This window comes from Epargyreus clarus, unplaced genomic scaffold (assembly GCF_041222505.1).
Source record: "Epargyreus clarus isolate Ecla_fem2 unplaced genomic scaffold, WU_Ecla_fem_2.2 ptg000027l, whole genome shotgun sequence".
NCBI lineage: Eukaryota > Metazoa > Arthropoda > Insecta > Lepidoptera > Hesperiidae > Epargyreus > Epargyreus clarus.
Genome location: NW_027332234.1, coordinates 7,236,257 through 7,260,701, shown reverse-complemented (window position 1 = coordinate 7,260,701; position 24,445 = coordinate 7,236,257). Strand labels below are relative to the sequence as shown.

General features: G+C 34.2%; 1 protein-coding gene across 2 annotated transcripts; it reads left to right on the top strand.

Moving 5' to 3' along the window:
- Positions 1-121: 121 nt before the first annotated feature.
- Positions 122-23,308, top strand: LOC140754034 (protein gooseberry). Of its 2 annotated transcripts, none has more exons than XM_073088939.1 (6): positions 122-595; positions 12,400-12,572; positions 13,482-13,740; positions 15,810-16,009; positions 16,991-17,595; positions 22,492-23,308. In XM_073088939.1, the coding sequence occupies exons 1-6, from the start codon at positions 541-543 to the stop codon at positions 22,610-22,612; spliced, it is 1,413 nt and encodes a 470-aa protein (XP_072945040.1). In that variant the 5' UTR covers positions 122-540; the 3' UTR covers positions 22,613-23,308. The 2 variants fall into 2 exon arrangements, with proteins under 2 accessions (XP_072945040.1, XP_072945041.1); XM_073088940.1 differs by having other exon boundaries at positions 125-595; positions 13,482-13,584.
- The last annotated feature ends 1,137 nt before the right edge of the window (positions 23,309-24,445 follow it).

The window sequence follows — 24,445 nt, the reverse complement described above, 5'->3', positions numbered from 1 at the left end:
TTCGTGCTGTCCCGTTTGCACACCGGCGTGCCCGCAGCTCCAACCCGACCAAAATAGCGACCATATATCTGAAACAAAATTTCTCATTCTACATCAAAAGAGGATTCCAAGTACAAAATATGTTGAATTAACTTTCAACGAATTAATAGGGACAAAAATCGGTGGTTTGAAAGGACAATTTGGGGCTGGCGACCCGCCATTCGACGTAGGCGCGCCGCAAACAGAAAGAGACAAAAGATCAGGTGTAGTGGTGTCGAAGGCTGTGGAGGCGGCCAGTTTGACCATTTTTTGTTGCACCGCTGATTGTGAAAGATTACACTTGAGAGTCGAAATACATCTTTACATCACACGTCAGTGGCCACTGAGCTGTCTTCAAAGTAACACGGATTAGACACACGCAGTTTCCTTTTACGTAATCATGTCTGCGTGCAACCTGTGACAGTGTCGAACTAAATTTGTGATCTTGGACTTTTGCATGTGCTAGGACTGATTTAGTGTTCCGAACCGTACTTTGAAACTGATAGATCATCATCAACGTCAATGGCTGTATCCACGCTGAATATGACTCCTTACTTCACAGGATACTCTTTTCAAGGTAAGATTTTCAAAATTTATTTGCAATCTGTTTTCTAGTGCGCGTTACGGATGCGCTTTGGGATTCTTGAAGTGATCGAACTAGTAGATACATATGTCACTGCTTCAAAAACTAACCTTAACGTTAGTTTTGTTTCACAATAATCAAAAATGAATGTATATGTTTCATTTTATCATTATTTCAAACTTCTAAATTTTAAGATTTAGTTTTTGCTACTTGTAAAATGTTTCTAAATTTATTTTTTGAACCTTGTCAATGTTTTGCAATTAAATGTCCTTCACAATTTATTACATCAATTTTACATAAAAAATGTCCTGATAATTGTTATTCTAAGTAGTAGAATAGTAGCTAAATACTTGTGGTAGGTACTGTTTGCATTTTATGGTTCGCATGTAATAAGGATTACCGTATCTATATGAAACCATCTAAAAGTTGTACTTTTGTAATGATAAAAATAATAAAAACCTGTAAAAATGTAAAGTTACCTTGAGAGAACCAATTATTAAGAGATGTTAAAACTTATTGAAAGACCGACTTAATATTTTGTTTCATGAATTATAAAAATATATTTTTCAAGACATGTTTTGATTAGAATAGATGATTATTTTTGTTTTAATAACTTTGTACCTTCATGTGAATCCAGAATCGGAATCGTTTGAATTATTTTCTTTTTTCCTCCTGGTATTCCTCCTGGTATTTATATAATTTCTATCGCTCTATTACAGTCCCATTTGTATTGTCTATGGATTTTTGAAGTCTAGTAAAGTATTTTACACAATATACATTATAATTTCCAATTCCTAATGATGTGTAAGATGTAACATGTTTCTTCTACATGGAGATGATATAAAGCATTTAGCAGATGATTAGTGGTTAATTATGGGATCGATAACCATATGGAACCATAAAGGTTTAACGAACATGTTCTCATTATATTTAAGGGACGAAACAAACCATAAAGCAATAAAATCATGAAGGAATTATAAGGATAGAAGTGCCTATTTATTGCCTCCATATAACAATATTTCATTCTCACGCGTTGGGACTAGAAACTGTTATAAAAAACGGACTCTTAAGTTGAATAGAGATGATTTCACAAAATGTATTTTTGGATGTTACATCAAGGTTTGTATTTATAATACAATTGTAAAAAATACACAGGAACGGAATGATCAGTCAAAAAATATATTCGGTGTTTTTTAATGTCTTATTTTCATGTATCTAATATGTCAATTATTGTTATTTTTAAGTGACAAAGATGTTTGTACTGACAAAATAATTGCTTGAAATTTTATTGATTGAGTTTGAAATTGTCGCCGTGATAATGTTCGTAAAGAATTTTATCTAAAAACTATAATTCAACATTACATTAATAAGAAAACCTTGCTTACTTAAATGTTCAGTAATGGTCAAGGACTCCGACTATAGAAAGTTTGTCTAGTAATAAATAATTTGTCACGACTTCTTCTATTGTCTCATTCAAGTCATTCTTCAAATGATCTTGATCTTAATTTGAAAAGAAAACACTTGATGATTGATCACATTTTAAATTTCTCTGCTGATAAATGTCGGTGAATATGAGAAATGCACTTTGTATCGCTCTCAAAGACTCATTATTGTAGGCACAATTGACTTTATTGATTATCCGTTAAGATAAGAGATCGGATTGAGATTAATGTTCGGCGCTAGTTTGGGATTTGCAAAGTAATGTCTTAAATTTACGTGTAATAATGGCCTTTTAGATAAAGTAGACATGCTCAAATGTACCAATCATTACTTTTGTCCACTTTTATTCATTTCCGTGTTTCTTAAAACTCTAATAATAAAGAGCCGATGTGACAAAAACACTCTATTATCAACACGTATTGATTTCTAAGCTTGCTTGTCTTCGAGATTTGAAAGAAATTATTACCTATCATAAAAGTACTGAATAACTTTTGTTTCAACTGTCGCTCCTCTGTTCGGCGTTTATTACGGGCGACATTTCTTTATACGTCAACGGTTTTACGGACAACCGTTCGTAAATTTCAACTCCTGTATTTGTTTAAAGTTTTTGCTCGTACATTTACTGTTCCATATTTTTATACTTCCACTTTCGAGGAATTAGAAAGGGCAGTGGAATAACAGGATGTGGTGTTACATTGTTTTTGATGGATACGTTGGTCGCAATGTTGGGGCACCTAGTTTATAGTAGAATTAAATACTCCATTGTTTCCCCACTCGCTACACGTTTAGAGTCAAAAGCTTGTGCTGTATAAATTACGAACGAATGCGCTCCAAAAAGTTCTTACACTCACGGTTTTACACATAAATCATTACCATACGAAAACATTTCGTCTGCATTGTTAAAAATGTCACTTCAACTTATGACCTGTTTCGTCTAAGTAATATTATGAAGAGAGAAACCATTATAAGTAAAAGAGTTGAGAAGAAGCGAGAGGGACGACATGAAAGAATGCCGACGATACTCTTGGCATTTATTTTTTATCTTGGAATTCTACTTGGGAAATTATTATGAAGAATAGTATACATTTGCATATTTTGTAATGTATGTTGTATCTATATAAAAACTTTATCAATTTATGTTTTAGTAATTTTGTTACTTCTCTACAAGATCGCGAAGAGCATAAATATGTGCCTCCCTTTAGGCCTTCTTACATATTAATTAATTTATTTTTCATCATGTAATGTACAATTTTTTATTATTTAAAATTTATTACTTATCGTTAGGTTTTAAATTTATTTACCCGTTTACTCGTTCATTATTATCGACCCCGGGTTTATTTTAAGAAATAAAAAAATAGAATAAGAAATAAATAAATAAGAAAAAGGTATCGGAATCAACGTGTAGGTATATTTTGCCTCAATTTCCGGGTTGAGTCACATTAGTCGACTATGCGCAAGCACATACCCTTGTTGAACGGGGCTTGTATATAACTATATAAGTATATACTTGCAATCGATTTCTCCCTCAAGCCCTTTTCGTTCGAGTCTTAAATCTTTAATTTGATTCTAAACTATATAACATTTTTAAACATAAATCTGGCTTAGTGTCACGGCCGGCTCGCTGTGGTCTCGACGATCAGAAAACATTTGTATAATACGAAAAGATGAAAGGAGATTACTCATAAACGTGCGACACGTAGTGATTTGTAAAAATTAATATCGACCATTTTTATTTTTGGTTACGCTGTTTTAATATTTGTTTTGCAAACTTTACCTATCGATGGATTCACCTGCTCAGCCTAAATTTATAGGATAAGGATCAAAGATGAGTAAAGCACAGTCTGATTGTATCTTAATCTTATATCTAAACGCAGCATGACACTGTCTTAAGAAGATCCGAGTGTTTATGAGGAAAGGAGGAATTTAAAGGAAGTTAATGGTGGTATTGGTTCGCATAATGCCCGATGACGGTCGGCCGTCGCCCGCGGCTAGGTGACGGAGCCGATGAAGGCAGATACCGATCAGCACCGCCTGCACCTTGTAATTTCCACGCGAATCGCTGCCCCAGAGAGCGTTTACGGAGCTTTTAAGATTTCTCGTAGAAATTCCGACGATCTAAAAGATGTATCGGAGGTAGCTTGGAACTTGATGACAATGCAAATTAAGACAGATAAGATGATAATAACCGATGAGTTTTTGTATTGAAAAAAAGAATAAAGTATAAACCAAAAGTAAAAGTAAAATGACAAACATGACATTTATATAATGTTACGTGATAGTAACGTAAAAAAATCTCCAATAATAAGAACAAGGGACACTTATAGTTACAGGACAAAAATACTAATACATGTCAATTTAAACCCGAAACTTATGTTAATTTTTAAAATGACTGCACCAAACGATTTTATAAAACACAAATCCCACAAAAGCGGAAAAGCCGCTTAGTTTCCATCAAACAACAAAACATTCGGCGATTGTGATTGGTGACCTCCATAAAGAGTTCAGTCAGTATAATCAAGGTTTAGTCACATTCATATCAGAGTTGGACAGGCGGCGCGCATCTTGAACGCGAGCGGCGTTCGCGCGGATCAAAGGCACCGACAGGCTCTTTTACCCGCATAATATGACGCCTCCCTCCGCCCCGCGAAATGCCTCACGAGGCCCTCACTTGCCATAATTTATGCCGATCTATTAATAAACAAATTGATATAACGGATGTTCAATTCATTTAGATGTAGTTTGAAATTTTTGCATATTTAGCAGCAAACCTACGCTTGGATAATTATATCTACTACTTACTTAATAGAGCATTGTTATTATGTTGTATGGTAATGATCGAATGATTGATGAATCGATTTATTGATATTTTGTGTTCGAGATTTTTGACTTCGGGCGATGTATGAAGAATGTTATTATGAAGAATCTTGTTCTATATTTTTAATAGAAGCTCTTGACTCTTTGTTTTAATAGTTTGTTAATAATGTCACCTGTATAATCAGAAATACATGATCTTGTAATGTGTATAATTATAAATAAAAATATTAAAAGCTTTATAGATGTTAATAAGTACTAAGATAATTTAGAGGTTTTATTTTTGTTTTTTTTTTTTTTTTTTTTTTTTAAATAAAGCAATGAATTATTTAATTTCCAACTGTACATTGTACAATGCTATCGTCAAATGTTTTTAAGATTGTCGAGTAAGTACCTAATAAAAAAGGATATTCAACAGTCAGATAAAGTTTTTACTCTAAATAGAGTTCTAGAATGCAAAGGACACGTAGCGTCAAAGAACAGAACTCGCCCTGAGCGTGTTTCTTGACGCGTAAAACTTGTTCGTATAACAAGTAAAACTTCTCCTAGTCAAACTCTACTTTCTAGATTGCACCTGACTTACTGCTAAATGATATTAACTCTACAATCTTACAATTAATAAAAGATATACCTAAAGATTGCACGCATGAAATCTGTAGCCAATCAAATCTGTAAAAACTAAGCCTATATTTTTACATGTTTTATATGAAATATTTAGACTAATAAATCTTATAGTAATTTTTTTCTGAGCTCATTAAAATACCTATAAGTAAACCGGCGGCGCATTGACCACGTCAAAGGGGCCATTCCTTATAGAAAAGAAAAGGCCCGTCAAATTAGTACATAACGCCGTATGAATACAGAATGAGGTCAAACAGGGCATTCTCAAACACGGCTCTATGATAAAATAAAATATTCAGTTCCATTCATTACGGCGTCGGTACCTATATTATATTCGTTGACACGAAAGGCGTTGCCACAATTTGAACAGTTGGCCGTCATTCCATGGGGGAGTAGGCAACGTATACGAAATATATTATTACAATAAATGCGTACTTACAAAACCTATCTCCGTGGTACGTGAACATGTTTTTTAACACAAAAGGCGGGTTTTATAAGGTACTTGTATTGATTTTAATTTAATCAATGGTAACAATTACACTTGTTATGTGAGAAGGGTTGCATACGATATTTATGGTTTAGGTTTACAAAAAACTGCATATATTTTTTTACTGCAGTCACATATCTGAAGCCTTATTCATTCTTACGTATGCATTTACTGTCATACTCACTCACTATTTTTCAAGTTCTCTACATTTGTCTGAAATTCTTGTAGCGAAAGTATATTTTTTTCTACTTATAATTATGATATGTTTACTTAAAAGTTAAATATTCATCACTGTATATCAAACCAATAAGTTCTACAAATACAAAAATATAAGTAGTGGTAAGTAAAAAAATACCACAGAAAATATAATCATGTGTTTCATACGTTTTATAAATAGGTACATGTGATACAGGCCTACATTAGGAGTAATGTACGAGAAATTAGAATAGCTAGGCCAAACACCATGTGTTCACGGCATCGGAGGTCACATTAGGTCACAGCCTGTGGATGTAAACGCTTCAAAGTTGCTACCAATGCCTGTACATTTGTATATGTTCCATGAATCATATTCGCATTTTTCAGAGTATTTTAATTTTATGCTGGAAGAGAAGAATTGGGAACTATCGCTTTTTTCCGTATATCAGTGCGTAAGGATTCTTTATAAACAAAGTTGCACTTTCATATAAAATATAATGAATCACTTCATTGTACCTATTCTCGTAATTTTGAATTAAATTGCAATGTCGATATTAAACTTTATTCGCATGTATAAAATAAAATAGTTCACCATAGTATACTGAATTCGAAACTACATCTCGAAGACAGATGGGCTTTCAGGAAATGAGATAAGTTACTGAGTTCTGAAATACTTAGGGTACCAACGTTAATAACGAAAAGTTATACGTAAAAGACAAGGGCGCGAAGACGAACCCTACAAAACTGTAAGATGAGGGTTTAAGGGCGAACCCTATAAAATTCTAAGTTATAAGTTCAAATAAATTAAATTATTATGAGGCAACTATTCCAAAACTACTTGATCTACTACTCTCATTCCAAGATATATACCATACTAGGCCATTGTATAGGTATAACCAATTTATCATACGTTGTCCGATTAGTACCATTTTGTAATATTTAGTGATTATAATCAGTTGCCTGTATATATGATAATGGAACAGGTTTAAGTCTATTTTTTTCTGATTACTAATCTTTGAAACTTAAGCAAGCTATTTTACTTTCTATAGTAAATATAGTGTAAGAATAGATAGGGTTAGGAGTCGAAGGTATAGCTGCATTTTATTTTAATACTTGCGCTTTTATATCTTCCTTATTAAGACTGTCTCATCTTGCTTGAGATGATTTTAATATTAAAGAATCTTATCTAATCCCTCTTCCAATTGCGGTTTACTTGCTGGTAGGTGTAGTCAATCAAAATATAGATTTGAAGTCCTACTTAAGGTCGACTATAAAAACGTTGCTTTCCTGAGAACTAAGGACGCTTCATACGTCTCTCTTGTCTTAGGAAGATTTTCTAAAGCACGTATGAAGTAAAATGTAATGATGTAATAAAAATGATGTAGCCTTGTAGTAAAGCGATTAACTCAACTATCACTATTTTGGATATATGAAAAAGATCATCAAAATTATTAGTCAAACACCTTCTTTCGTGCATTACGGGTTTTGCCAAGTAACGTATGATAATATAATAGAATTGATTTGATATTCGATTGCGTTCTGGCCACGCGACTGGGGCCACACAGAATAACTCGAATGCTTGAAGAAGGCTTAATGGAGTGACACCGCCTTTGTAAGTGCCGCCCAATTCTAATGCCCATTCAAATGGCATTTCTTCTCTTTGTTGCTTGATTTTGGATAGCAATAGCTTATTTTATTAGTGTATAAATGAATTTTAACAGGTTACGAATAGAAATCACAGTGTCGGTAATGAAATTTGATAGTGCCTTTATCATCTCGTGTCACGACTGAATTTTTATTAATTTTGTTTCTAATGCCTGTAATGATGGCAATAAGTATCGGTGTGATTTCGAATCAGATTAAGTGCTAAGCCTTTATTTTAGGGAAACAGCTTTGAATACCATCACGGAGATTGACTATAAAAAGATGTACACCATACTATTTCACAATATGCTTAAATCTGTAGTGATGTAGAAATGCAACATCTTAGAAAGCCTTTGATCTATACAACAACTTAAAATCAGTTTTGACATTTGAATTCGTTGACATGGCATTTGAATTTACTTAGACCTTATTTTTACATGATTTTTTAATCTTAATAGGTAATCTTAATCATATAAATGTTCTACGAATTCCCATATCGTCTACATCTTATGAATATACTTCTAAAAACCGATTACAATTGATGGTAAGAAGAGCAATGAAAACAAAGAGAACAACACTACAATACAATACATTTTAATACATAAAAATGTAATTTGTGTGAATGTAAGACTAATACTGCGGTTGATTTCCAAGATGACCGATCCATAGAATCGGCTTTCGGTTATCGTTGGAGCAACATGTGGATGAAAGAAGTGTATGGTGTGACGTAAAGGCTCATATAAATTTTACTATACCCACATTAATGTCGCTACGTGAAATTGATTTGCAGGCAGAAACATATTATGATTGTGAAAACGGGGTTTACGATTTATTTACACAACACGATATCGACTTCAAACATTTTAAACTATCACTGTAACGCTGTTGGCGAGTACCTGTGAAAAATTTTGTTACTAATTCCACCGTGTTGTAATGTTTTCTAGTTAATTGACAACCGTTCGCGAGTCTAATCGATATTGATTTATAGTAGTAGTAGTCGTTCCAACATTGTTATTTCTATTCATAAAATCAGTTGTGATGTTATTCGGCAAGTATGGAATGTCTGGTATTAAATCTGTAAGTAATTGCGAAGACTATCCCCGTTTCAAGTGCGCGTTGCGGCGAATATGCGGCTGGAATATCTTTACGCCTATTGCATTCGTAACTTTTATTGGCCGTTTTTCTCTTATGGCACAAGCACACAGTGCCAGTATTAAAGCAATAATCCGTGACAATAAACGCGGCCGGTACACGACGCGGGCATAAAAATGTGGATACGAAATTAATAAGCTATTTGTGATACATAAACATAGACAATTCAGTATAAGCGAAAGCACCAGACGGCGGAGACAAGCAATTTATACATTCCAGACATCGCGACCCTCGAAACAATGTTTATATTAAGAAGAAAAGTTAGTAAAATTTCAATACTGTCGTCATTTACCAAACACGCAATTGGATCGGTTTCTTCGTTTCGACGCAACGGAGATGAGCTACAAGATTAAGAAATCTGAGTCGGTGTAATTGAAAATGAAATTCGGTAACGCAAAAATGGACTTAGGAAATCCAATCTCGGAGCAACAATGCCGATGATAACCCGCCAGTACTTAGAAGGTTGATGAAAATGTGATTGCTAATTAAAGTTGACACAGAAATGCGAATGGTGAATAACAAAATCTTCATTTATACGGTCACGGTTTGCCTCTTACGTTTAGCATTAAATGATTGACTCTGTTTCAATTTCGTCTAACACGAATGCGGCGGTTGAACGAATCGGAACACGATTATGTTATTGTGAGAAAATTTTATACGTTTCGCCTTACGGTGTCTCTATCTTATGTTAGTATGTGATTATGTTCTGGAGAAGTTGGTCTTGCGTTTGCTATGAATAAAACACGTGAGTACGGCTTCTGAGTTGCCGAATACTATTTTTTTTATCAAATAATATGCCACCCTGGTAGCTCCTATTGTAGTTAGAGAATGGTACATGATCGGCAATGCTTCCGGACGATTAGTTTTACCAACAATGTTGTCAAGTTCGCCTCCTTTTGCGTTAATAGCGTTACAATGTTTGCGATTTCTATTACGCATTGTGCACTTGAGGCCCCTTTGGTTCCTTTATTGCGAACCTTTCATCGATTGTACATTTGACTGATCCTGTTTTGCTATGAAACGCTTATTTTATCGCGAATGTAGGTTACTGAGTCAACGAATTGTTGTAAAAAAATCTGCATCAGTTTACGGTACATTGTTAGTATTATTTGAGATTCCAATTTTTGAATTGTTTGGTAAAGTTTGAAGTATTTAAAATTGTTCATGTGGTACAAATTGTTTTTATCAGTTTTTAAATATTTTAGGGCTGAATTTTAGAATTTTTCTAAGACTCATAATGAAGTGATACATTAAAAAACCACCCACATTTGTATAGCGGAGTTATTATGGACACGTTATGCGTCATAAACATTTCGGGAACATAAAATTAACACTTAAAAACATGGGCTCTCGAGGCACCGCAACGTCTACGTGGTCCGACAAAAAATATGGGGATCGCTTGCAGAACCTCGACATGAGTCCAGCCTGACCACAAAAGATCCCATTCTCTTACGATTATGACCTTTACGGATTAGAAATTTAGTTCCAAATTTCCAACACGTTATATTTCGAAAAATTTTAAATCTTTGTTTTTGAAAATAACAACTGTTAACCATAAGTTGTTTGTGTTATGGTTTACTTTCGACCACCATACAATTCTGTTCGGTGCTTTATATTATCAAAGGACATACTTGTTGACATGATGTTTAATTGATCGGTGCTTCCCAGTAGGGGTCTAGGGCCCTACATGTGGCGGTTTCTTTGAGGAATTATTTGAAATTGATAAACTATAAATGCCTCCACAAGTGGAAGATGCCACTGTTACATTTTTTCCTACAAAGAATGCTGTCAAATTTAGATTGGATTTGGGTCAATTCGTGTGGTATTAGTGTGTGGTATTTTTTTTGTTTCTACAACAACTAATCTTTATATAAAAAATCTTGTGAGACCTGAGATTTATCAAGGAAGTTTTTTATACCTAATTATCTTAGTAACAACGTATCCAGTAGCTAATCTAAGCTATTCACTACCATTATTGGCACATCAAGCTAATAAGCTAGAATTTTCTCTGACTATATTAATATAATTATTGTGGGGAGCGAACATATTTTTTCTTATGGTCGACTCGACTGAATAGAAGCTACTCGTAACATGCATCCACAAAGGTTGCAAAAATCGACGACCGGCGGCATCCTTTGACGATAGGTGGTCTCCAACCACTGCCCGTGATGTGATTATAATAGCCACACTTTACTCACACGCCTTAATAAATACAGAAATGTTATATTTTATATCCTTAGAGATTTTATTTGCAATCACAATCGAACGGACCGACTTAATTATCCCGCGCGATCTCGTGATGAAACATTAATTAAATTTTTGATGACTTTCTTTTCACTGGGGAAAATAAGGTATGTGTGTGTGCGAATTCTTGATTTGAAATGGTACATTAGTGTTTTAAACAATAACACTTTTTTTAATTCTAAATATATAAAATAACCTGGTAAGGAATAGGTATTCAGTCTCGTCTAAACCAATACGAATACGAATTCCAAAATAATATTGTTACAAAAACGATTCCACTGTAAATTAGAAATAATGAACTATACGAAAATCAATGAGATGCGAAATTCGTCGGTGTTATACCGAATTACCGACGTATATACGTTTCTGGTCGAGTGTGTTTGTCGAAATTGGATATTTTTGTTTGAGAGAACATCCGATGATACGTAAAATTGACCGAATACGTAACATGAATGCGTACCGAACAATACGCGTAAATGCACAATTGCTTCCCTTCAACATTATTATACTACTTGACTTCGAAACGGTAGCTGCATTGCTGGGTTTTCATATTAGTCCATTCATAGATTCAATAATAGAATGTATTATATGGTATTTCCTTACAATCTACGGTTAATCCAAACGGATTTGAATTTTCAGTTCAGTTGTATTGTGAATTCAGATTACAAAATGTAAGATGTATTGTAAATAAATTAATATAGAATAGTAGCGAATATGTTATAAATAATGTGGGCATGTAATAAGTATAGTAAGCTCAAAATGATATTGTTTTTTAACTTATTATGCAGTTTCTTACAATAAGCTATTTTATATAGGATTTGAATCCTTACCAACGATCCGATACAAGTATAAATAGAAATAAATATATAAATGTGTGTTTATGACTTATAAAAGGCTGAAAAGGGCACAACTCTTAGTATTTACAGTTGTTCAGTACTCTGTTGTTAAACTTTCATCTTACATTAATTATTACTTATATTTGTTGTACTTTTTAAATTTTCTATAAAGTACAAAACTTTAAAAGTTTTCTGCGGACTCGATCTTTACAGATTGGAAAATGCAAAATAACTTTTCATTAGTACCTACTTACTGTACTTCTATTAATTTATATTGCTTCTACATCAAAATTTTAAATTTTGTGAAATATACCTACTAAAGTACTGCGCTTATTTTGCAATTGGTCTAACAAATGTCTTTTTTTCAGGTCAGGGGCGTATGAATCAACTGGGGGGTGTGTTCATCAACGGGCGTCCGCTGCCGAACCACATCCGTCTGAAGATCGTGGAGATGGCGGCGGCGGGCGTGCGGCCGTGCGTCATCTCGCGGCAGCTGCGCGTCTCACACGGCTGCGTCTCCAAGATCCTCAACAGGTACCAGGTGAGGACCAGCAACTTTTCTTGAAACTTTAAGAGCACAGGTCCGCAATCTATTCCATTTATCACTGCTGGGCATGCGACGCTCTCTATAAGAGAGGGAACGACATGGAGTGTATTACTCTAAACTAAGGGTTAGTCATGATACCACTGCTGGAGATGGGACAATCTCTTTAAGGTTAGAGAACTACGCTTCCTCTATTAATATCTTTTTATTATCTGGAATTGTTAAAGTAAGCTTAGTTTGATTCATGTTGGATGTTTTTAAAATCAAAGGTTTAACGACACCTATCCTATGATAACATCCTGACAACTTAAATTACCCTCCGAAGTATGAAACAATGCATGAAATTTAGCCACTAGAATTCTTAAATCCAACTTCTTACTATAAGTTTCTTAACTCAGTAGGTATAAATGAAACATGATGAATTCAATTAAAAACTCAATAGCTTAAAACTGCTTATAGGGCAGAAATAGATAGAGCACACCATTGACAATATTTTTGGAAATAGATCAGTTGAATTGAATTGCGCATTGCGCCTGTTAAAACTAATTGCGCTAATAATTATTAGGACGAAACATGCTAGGTATATTTAAAAGCGCCTCATAATTCTATATTCCCAGATACGCCGTTTTGTTTTTTGCAAGAACTAGATATTTCCGGTGTAAAAGGGTGTTTAATCGTTTATGTTAATTTGTTCAGAAGCGTTTAACTTTTGTTTAGAATTCTGGTATAATCGATTTACATCAGACGGGCTGACAAATAAAAAAAATTTTTTCGTATCGTGTGAATGTTTGCTAGCCCTGAGCTTAAATAACTATCTTCATTTACATTTTTATACACGGGTAGATGTCAATATTGCTATAATTAGTAGTTCTATTATTATATTTAATACTTATTATTTGTCAACAGGAAACTGGCTCCATCCGTCCAGGAGTGATCGGCGGTTCGAAACCGAGGGTAGCGACGCCTGAAGTTGAGAACAGGATCGAAGAGCTCAAGAGACAAAACCCAGGTATATTTTCCTGGGAGATTAGAGATAAACTTATAAAAGAAGGCATTTGTGATAAAAACACTGCTCCGTCTGTGAGCTCCATCTCGCGACTCATAAGAGGAGGCAAAAGAGATGAATCAGACCCTAGAAGAAATCATAGCATTGATGGTATTCTAGGTAAGTCATACTTACCTTGAACTATTTTGTTTAGTCAATATGCTATATGTTATAATTGTGGTCACGATTATGGGTGCTTCCTCATTAAATAGATGATTTCTATATCATAAATATTATAAATGAAAAAATGCTTTTATGTTTTGGTGTCACATGCTAAAATTTCCTATAATGAGTGTTATGAATACACAAAAACATGTACTTAGAGTACATGATCATTCTTTAATTTGAAAACTTATTTATTACAAAATTTGAAGTATTTTTTTCAATTTTACTTTACAAACTTATTTTTTCAAACTTTTTTACGCCTACACTATGTATGCATTGTTCTTACGTGGGATAGAGAACCAGTATATGTGTGTTTTAAAACTTTTTGAAGTGGTGTTATGCGGTTCTTATTTGCGTTGAATGCATATTACACTAGTTTCCAGGGCTCTCCGACCAAAGGGTCAGCCGTCATACTTCATTCAAAGTTGATTATTCTTCAACCGCAAGGTTATTCAAAAATAGATATTAATAATGCATTTAGACACACTTAGGCAAATCCTTGAGAAATTTGATTTCAATTATTTTTTAATTCGTAAAACCTTCAACATAATGATGCATAAATAACTGGCCGTGTCATCATAGTCTTTAGCGCTGATTCGAGACCATAATCACTTAATTTAGTTTAAAGCACACTATTATTATAATTTTATTCCTATAATGAGACTGTCGGAAACGTTTGCAAACTTCGCAAAATGGCGTATAAAGTTAATAATCCACGTAAAAGTGAAGCGAGCGAGGCGCGCGCGCACGCCACAGCAGCGCCCCTTGTGTCGGCTTCGGAAATTGTAGGTTATAAAAATGAAATTAGTACCCAAAGCTGTTATTATCCCATCGCGTTTGGCCGCGGGCCTTGCATTACGACAATCTGTCCGTACTGCACGTCTTGTGCCGTATAGCTATCCAATATAAAATGGCGCTCCTAATATCCCGGTTGAACGACGGAGTGCGGTTTGCCGAGATTCTGCGCCGCGATAAGATTATGCATATTAAGTTGTGCGCGGCTAAAGTAATGTCTACACTGGGAAAGCGGCCCTTTCCCCAGGCTCGACCGAACTTCTTGTACATTCCCTACTCAAGTAACAACGACGTCGAGTTGCAAAAGTATTTCAGAGTAGCAAAATCCGTAGAAATGCTTTACAAAGGTCCTCATAATGCTATAAGTTCGTTGTATAAACTTAGCTACATAATATCATATTATCAAAATTTTTATACAATCTGCTAGAGGTATCTACTGTCGATTTGTGTTTTTTATTTATCAGGTTTTAAGTAATAAAAGTTTAATATAAAATCAGTTTATATAACAATAAAACCTAACAAATTTCTTATATCTGGGTAATAAACCTGAACAGGTTTTCTAGACATTAATGTTTCGTCATAAAGTCCAGTCAAAATATCTCGGTAGAGCAACTGTGCCTAAAATTAGAATTGTCTGTTTTTTTTTTTGGATCTCCCAATACGTATGTAACTTTACCACAAAATAATTATCATATATCATTTTAAAACAGAAGTAAAAACACATTTTAACGTAATATTTACCAAGACCATTGAAACTCATTAGAAGGCTCTATGCAATACAATGTGGTCGCATTCAATTTAATCGGGAGCGCGTGTGGCCGGTAGCACTACTGTAGTTAATGATAGAGACGGTGAAACAAAAAAGTCACATTACACATTTATATAGCTGAAGTTAACTTGAAAATTAAAGGGATTTTCCGATAGAAAAGTAGTTTAGTCTTTGGATAGAATTATATTTAAAAGTTGCTTGGTTTCGTGTACTTTAACTTTTAATTTGACTCCCAACTTTTAATTGAATTTGTTGACTTTAAAAAGAACGCTGTAAATAATAGATTTAGAATGAAATATGTAGATAAGTGTTATGATGAGTTTTTATACAACTTTAAAGAATTTCAAAAACAGATTGTACTTCAATGTAAAATTCATGAAATTGCAATGCCTTATATAATAGACCCTATAGTATCAAGCCCATTTTCTAGATATCAAACATATTTCTCTTTTGTTATTAGGTCCCTCATCATGCGAGGATTCTGACACTGAATCCGAGCCTGGTATTACACTGAAGAGGAAACAAAGAAGGTCCAGAACCACTTTCTCTGGAGACCAGCTGGAAGCCTTGGAGCGCGCATTCACAAGGACTCAGTACCCCGATGTGTACACACGAGAGGAGTTGGCACAGAAGACTAAACTTACAGAGGCTAGAGTTCAGGTAACTAAATCTCTTAAAAACTGATACAATACACTTATTTTAAAATGTTGCATGAAGCCTTCGATCACTAATAAGAACGATCGAAGCATGACGCTCATTTAGTATCGTGACATGTAAAATTGTAGATCTTTTAAATTAGGAAACGTCGGGTGTGTAAATATTGTTGTAGATTTTGACTATATAAAGGACATTGCATATTTGGTGGTATCCAATAGTATAATTGAACACCTACTTGAGTTGAATGCGTTTTGAAGAGGCTTATCTTCAATATATACGAATAATTATTTTTGTAAATAAGCGTTTTCTTCAAATCGCGCAGCTTCAAATTAAACTTTATTTTCGCAATCTTAGAAGGTTTTACCTTAACCTTAATCTCTAATTAAATAATGATACTTTTGTTTGGACTTGTTTCTCAACTTAAATGACCCTACTAATTTAATTCCCTTAAGTGAAAAGGAAGTAACTTCGGTGTAACTTCTTACAAAATTTGAAAGTGTGGTTGATTACAGTAGGACGTAATCAAACAACCTCATTGTTGCACTCGCCCCCGCCCATAAAACAGCGTGACGTAAAAAATAACGTAATTACCAACATAATTAATTAAAACATTGTAAGTGATCCACCACATGTTGCGCTACCGTTCCTTTACCACTTTTTGTCGAATTAATCGCCCCTAATAATTGCTTCAACAAAATGTAATCGAGTTTACTCTGCATTGTAATTACCGAACATAGCTTTAAGTTTAGATAGGTTTTAATGGTTTTCGTATTTGCTTTTATTGGTTTGCTTACCTAGATTAATTTTATTAAGAATACTTAAATGCACTTCACGATTGCCGTCTAAAGGATTATCGTTTAATCTCTTGAAAACAACAAGCTAAACGGCGCTATTTTTAGAGGCAAATCTTGTTATCCAGATTAAAACTCGAAAGTAAGATTATTCGAAAATAACAATAGGATTAATGTATCGGTTCTTTTATAGGTATGGTTTTCGAATCGAAGAGCCCGCCTCAGGAAGCAACTCAACTCGCAACAATTAAGTGCCTTCAACACAATGTCCTTACAATCCGCTTTCCCGTCCGTCCATCAACAGTACGAGCCACCTACAAGTTTCAACGCGCAATGCGCTTCTTGGCAACAGTCCTACTCCTCTGCATTGGGCACGAGTTCTGTCCTGAATTCAGCCCTCGCTCCGTCTCTCCACCAATCAGGATTATCTGCTCCCGTATGTCAGTCGGCTCTTGCCGCTTCTTCTTTACACCCTCCTACATCCAGCTCGTTCTCTTCTGGAAACCTGACTCCACTGTCCCATTCTTCAGAAATCCCTACACCGCTGCAAGCTCCAACTGAACCCACTCCCCCTAGTTCGAGCCCGACAGCAGCAAGTCCAAGCAACCAACCCAGTGGCATTACGTACCAACATTCCACATATGCACCTTCTGAAGCGATGCCCCATCCATATGGCTATGGAGATTACGCGAAGCAAGACCACGCTATGTCGGCGCATAACCACTGGACCTCGAGGCAGCTGAGCGGTCATCCACAGAATAAGCTCGCGGAAGTAGGCGCTTGGCCGGAAAATTATAGGTAAGTTTATTATACCATTACAAAATGGGTCTAATAGACCATCTGAATTATTAATAAAATGAACTACCTGTAATGTCTCTATAATCCCTGGCGGCGAGCTAGAGGCTTTATGAATAATTGATGTTTAGCTACTTGCGTTCCGACTTAGATTCACAAGATGAATATGCAATTACAATAAACTGACCTTTGACTAACATCTATTTAAATTACCGAACGAAATGGCTGTTTGAAGGAAATTTTATCGATTTGGACTCGAGTTGGTAGTTTAAAGCTCTTGGGCACGAATACGTGTAGGTAGATATTGCTTGTTGAGTGCAAGCAATAATCTATCGGAAGTTGTACGAACGGTGGCTCATTCATTTGCGGCGTAACGTCCAGGCGTGGGCCTCGATCGCAAATCGGGGTGCGTTCATTTTATTTCTTTTTACCTTCCTTTATCATTAGTCGGAGCGGCCGCTAATCAATTAAGAGTGTAAGAAGTCGGCCATTATACGCCGCGCGGGTAGTTATTACAGGCCGCTCTTCGTAATACGGCGATCGGATCGTGAACGCAATAGGGCTGCGAATTTCATACACATTTTTGATCGATTATTAATTGAATTTTTACCCATTATACCGATTGGCTTGATATTAAGAAATTACCAATTTCCATTAAAATTCGTAACACTAATCTTGGGTCACGTGTGCACTCTGTCACAGTGTGTGTGTCACATTTTACGAAAGAGTGTGTCAAACTCATTGTCGATATTCTATACGGCGCACATTTATCTGTGTTATCGAGACAAAGCACGTCTATAAACCTTACATTGGACCACACACAATATCTTTCTTAGCACAATGAGTTACATTCTAATAACATATGGGCTGACCACGTTTATATGGTGATGAATCTTATCTAGCTGTTTAGGTAACCACTGACGTAACACCAAAGAAGCGGAGTCTTTAAATTTTATTCATGAAAACGTTTTTAAGTGCTAAAATAATTACAATTATCAACATATGGTCATTAAAATATAGTACAAATGTACTCATTAAAATCAATGAAGGTGACATAAATTTAGGAGAATAGAAATAATAAAGATATTAAATTACATAATGATATCATTAACAGATTTTATTGTAGATTTCGGGTTCGCTTAAATATTATGTGTTCTTGGTATTGAATATTCAATTTTAATTGATTAAATGCATCATAAACCTTTGATCCTTTAAATGTATTTTATTATTAATTGATAGGACATCTTTGTTTTGATCGCTGTTAATAAACGTTCGTCGTAAATCTGTCAGCAGCATAATCTATGGTTAGAATGATCATAAATGGTGGTTTTGAAGAAGTCCTTGTCATAGTAATGATTGCTTGGTAGTTAGTTATTAAGTGGCAATTGACTGCAAATAAATTTTGCAATGTCTAAGAAGCTTCTACCTGTAAACAATTATGAACATCCACCTTTGTAGTTTTATCGGATGGTTTCTTATTTTTTTCATTTCAAATTTAATTTTACGGTCAATTTTTGTTAATAATATTTGATTTGAACGAGTAGGTATGTGTTACATCTATTTAGATTAATATGAAGTTAAAAAATTGAGTAAGTATAGTAAAATTATAAAAAAATCACCAAAAGCTCTACAATCTAAAACAATTAATATGATTTAGTTTAATAAGTGAGACAACTTTAGTTTTGGATTAGAAACAATACCTATTACCGTATCGAGGATAAACTGACTAAGGTTTAAGTTTAATTTGTATAATGGATCCGTCCAATGTACTTACAGGAGCGGAAAAGTTACCGTAAAGCAATTTCTCGTGAATGCATTAAACCCGAGGTCAGACCTAGCAGTAAGGACTCAAACCGAGCACACATTTTACCGTTCGAAAGGTTTTCTAAACTATAGTTATGTGGACCGATTCACGATCATACAGCACAATACATGCGGAAAACAGATAAACGCATTGCTTTGTAGCCGCCGTTCGCAATTAATGGAGGTGGAACGTGACATTAGTGTAGTGAACCCGACCATTAAACTGGCCCACAGCTGGTATTAAAACTTATCTGCGCTATTTGCATTCGACTTCCTAAACACTGAACCTGGTCAGCGCTCGAACCGTTCAATAGTGATTGATGGATGCAGGTGAACGAAATTGCGCTCAAATTAGTATTCGATTGAATTTATTGTAGTTTCGTGCGTGCATTTGGTAGTTCATTTACAGTACCCTTACCATGAGTTTTAACGTTTTGAAAAATATGACTGTTTTGGTATTTGTTTACGTATGGGCAACCATACACTTTTCCAATCAGCGCCCCTAGTGGATTGTATCAGAACTATAGTGTCAGTAACGTAACATTAAACGTCTAAATTGACAAAATGGCGCTTTATGTTTTGTTTCTCTTTTTTGCGAACATGTAACAGGTAGACAAAAAGACTTGAGCACTTACTTATTGTTACGTTTACTCAGTCTACTGAAGCAAACGGAATAGAATAATGGATTGAGTAAAAGTAACATAAAATTGTGGGATGTTTTGAAAACTCATGGTAAGGACAGGTGACAGAGTTAAAAGCTTTTCTATTTCGTAGTAAAATTTGAAGATTCATTACTAATTTATGATTTCAATTTCTAAACTGTTGTGTACAGGAAATTAATAATAACGTATAATGATGATACGAATGTTTAATTCAAGTGACTGATTTATGTAGTTTAAGAATTAAAATTATATCGAAGTAATTTTTTTAGGAGTTGGTTATGAAAGTTAATGGACGGCGGTGACTTACTAAGTTAATTTAACTTATTTAAACTTATTAGCAAGTTCGTTTGATAATTATATTGTGTCATAAATAAGTGTTTAATTTTATTTATAATTTATTACATATACATTTTGTTCATTACGTAATCTAAGTTTACTTCGAAACATCTAATTTACATTACAAAACTTATCGCTCGCCGGACCAAAGCAACAAAGTTTCAGCAAACAATGAAGTGGCTAGATAATTGATTAATTACTCGAGTCGTTGGAAAACTCACTTGTTGCGTGTCGTTCCACTTATTGCCGGCAGCTTTCGGTAATGAATAATGATATCCTCGGCTCGCTAATCGGGAATCTGATTGCATTCATCCACCTGCTTTGTGCCTAACATGAAACATAATTAGGCAAGGTTTCTAAAAAGGCAACGTTTGCTCGTGAAAGTGAAATTGCTACGTAATGAGCGAGGTGCCTTAGGAGCTCGCGTTTATTAATATTTTAATGAGTTGCCAAACTTAGCACCTTATTAGAAAATATTTTGGTTTTGTTGTTACGTTTCTAACTTCATCGCGTAAGGCTTTTGAGTTGAAATGAATTACTTAGAAACTAATCATAGTCAATTTGCTTATAAACTAATAATAGTCGAATTAACATTTATGTTGACATAGAAAAATAATACTAAATTAAGAACGAAAGTTACTGTATAGAATAGTATAACAGTTTTACTTTGCCTTCACTACAGTAGTACAAAGAATGGAAAATAAAAATAGAATAATTAACGCTTGTATTCAGAATGAACTCATGTTTTAGTCTCTTGATTTCATAAAATTATCATTTAAATAGTTTTACTCGTATCATTCCGGTCATTACGCACTCCGGTAGGCCAAAATTAAGCAACAATTACAATGCGGCATTAGAAGCTTGCTCTATGATTACTCTTATTATTATGCTTCATAGGTTCTCAGGGTCTGGTACTTTCGATCGATATGTGTATCAATTACAACTCACTGCGTATTCATTCATTTCGTTCATTCATTCGCGCGGTAGCAGCAACGCTCTCACGCTCACGTTTTTTAGGGTTCCGTAGGAGTAAATGCGGGACCGTATTAATAAGCCTCCGCTGTCCGCCTGTCTGTCCATGTGTCATATCTCTATTTTCGTCTGAAACTAGTAGACACTGAAATTTTTGCCATAACAACAAATATCAATTATAGAAACATTACTAATAATTAATATTAATACTACAGTAGTATAAGTTTCCACTTTCTTAGTACATATAATTTTATGTCTCTTATGATAACAAATATAATACTAAAAAAAATATAGAACCTCAAGAAGTGCGAGTTAGACTCGTATTTGACTATTTTATTTCAAACCGTCAAAATAGCAATCGATTTGCTTATTGTCTATCGAATGGTTACCTAATAGCCGCAAAATTTATTATCTCATTCGATTAAATCGTTTTATTAAATTATAAATCCATTAAAGTGTTTTGATGGTTACAAAATCGAAACCTGATTGTTTGTCCTACTATTTATACCGAGTTTTTATTGACATCGATTATTTAAGCATATTTAATAAAAACTTCTAAAGCGCTACAAATCTTATATATAAAATTGTCGTGTCACAATGTTAGTTACCGAACTTCTCCGAAACGGCTTTACCGATTTTCACCAAATTTTATATGCATATTCAGAAAGTCTGAGAATAGGCTACTATCTTTTTTTCATACCCCAAAGTGATAAGGGTTGTTCACTCTTCATATTGTTTGATTTACATGGCAACATAACGTTTGCCGGGTCAACTATTCTTTTAATATTATTTTCGTGATAGTCAATTACGTAGGGTATGTTGACGGAGGTTCAAAGGTTTATTGCAACCATAAATATTTGGTAGGTAACAATTTTCAAACTTGTTTTTGGCAGCGGTTTTGCCTTTATTGTAAATAGACTCACAACGTTCCAAATCGTTTAAAACTTAAAAAAATACTAACAATTGTAATAAAATAATGCAAATCCATAAATAGCCCTTAATACATTCTGCCCTTGTCCTTTAAGATGACAGTTATTTTATTTTCTAAATTATATCGATTTATGTTTTATAGGTCAGTTCCTTTATGCTTTATACCTTGTATTTATAGTATGTTTCTTTGTTACAGTTCATTTTTCGGAACGAACACCTCGCACTACGCATCTCATGCTCACTCTCCGACTGAGGCTAAGTCTGGCTACCCATACTTGGGTCAACTAGGTGGTATGGACATGGGAAGAGTTCATTGACTATTCTACTAATTACCCTGATTGTATAAAGTATAGTGGCAATAGGATGTACAGAAAATTGTTCAGAACGGCTTACATAGTATTACCATACAATTATGTACAATCATATCAGATTTACACATATCCTACGTGCCTTTCAAGTTTGGAGCTGTCGTTCAATAGAATCGTATTTTCTAATGTTTTACAACTGTATAAACAATGTATGTATTATAAATATGAATTATTGTATACAACATGACGCGTTTTTTTAACGTGATGAGACGTAAACATTTTTATTACCACAAATTAAAGTGTACTCTTATTTTTAATTTCAAAATTGTTCTTAACTGTTCAAAAAGCGCGTATCTATACAATTAATTTTAAGCTTTTTCTCAATTGTATTATAAAGCTTTATTTGAGTTACTTTTTAGATTTAGTAAATTAATTAGTTCCTAATAATATTGTTACAATGAATTTATGTTTAAGTCTACAGATGTTTGCGAAAAACTATTATTATATAGAAGGTTTACATGTATTTACGTATGTATTGTATATAGATGTAAGATTTTGTATACATTAACTTGAAAATTTGGGATTGTGATTTTATAGTAAGTTGTATTTATTTATAGGTAACGTATAACACCAATAAGTTTATTAGAATACATTAGCACTTTGTAAAATAACTGTTTTTCCAAAATAAATGAATGCAATGAATTATATCTGTTTTTTTATTATATTTCCAACTTGAATAATAATTGATTAATTGAAGAACCTCAAGTAAGATTGAATCTTAGCGCAAACGAAACGTCCTCAAGGGTAGTAGCACTTAAGGAAACCAAGTCAAATTAATATGGTTGCAACAATTAAAAAAAAATATACAAATACGATATGAAATCAATGCTTGATTAATAAAGTGAATCATCATATTAACTAATATTTTTTTCATTGACATGCATTGCCATTCAATAGTAAATGGTAAGGCACGCTAATCAACTAATTTAAATAGAAAATCAATCTGATGCTAGGTACATACTCTTAGTATGTGATGAGACTGATACTTTTAGTTTGTGTCTACTTTTCAATTCATATAACCCTAGCCTATGATAATGTAAGAGTCCTTTATGAAAGTGTCTGAATCACTACATTTTCCTTATAACGTCTATTTAACGTCTCGAAAATCACGCAAAAAATGGCAATATTGATTTATTGATATTATTATCACCAGCTATGTCCATAATAGACATCGTGTCTTTGTTGTAGCAGATTTTTTAGTGTCTATAGAATCTGTATGTCACTTTAATTGCGTCCGTGACTAGTTTGTCGAGTAAATTTTACTGTATAGATCGAAAAAACTCCAATATTATCCAAAGAGCCTGTTCACATGTACTAGAACCATACAACATGGTAGCGACAAAATCTCGCTAAGTTGTGGTTATGTACGAATGGCATACCTGAAGCTTCTTGTAGCTGTATTATGGTTACAAAAACTTTTTTTTGCAATGGATTAGTCAGTTGACGGTAACCCTCTGAGGTTCGACTCCGGCGGCACCACCGCCACACTTATTTCTGGCTCATAACAGGAGTGTTAAACGCTGCTGTGTTCTGGTTTGAAGAGTGTGGTATGGGAGACATACTAGTCCTCAGGAGTAGCGGCGCATCTGTGGCTTAGTTCAGGAATATCTAATCCTATCTGGGGCTGATTACAGATGTCCATGGGCGGCAGTAGCCACTTACCATCAAGTGAAGTGCATGCTCCTCTGCTACTCCTATATTATAAAAAAAAAAACTCTCATTCGCGGTGTCAATACAGTCCACACTATTGATTTCGACAGCAAAATGTGGTTCGCGCGAATA

Bases quoted from the DNA above. Each gene is read 5' to 3' on its own strand.
- LOC140754034 (XM_073088939.1), top strand. From the start codon at position 541: ATGGCTGTATCCACGCTGAATATGACTCCTTACTTCACAGGATACTCT. The intron at 13,741-15,809 runs GTAAGTCATACT...TTTTGTTATTAG, and splicing joins TAGCATTGATGGTATTCTAG to GTCCCTCATCATGCGAGGAT. The intron at 17,596-22,491 runs GTAAGTTTATTA...TCTTTGTTACAG, and splicing joins GCTTGGCCGGAAAATTATAG to TTCATTTTTCGGAACGAACA.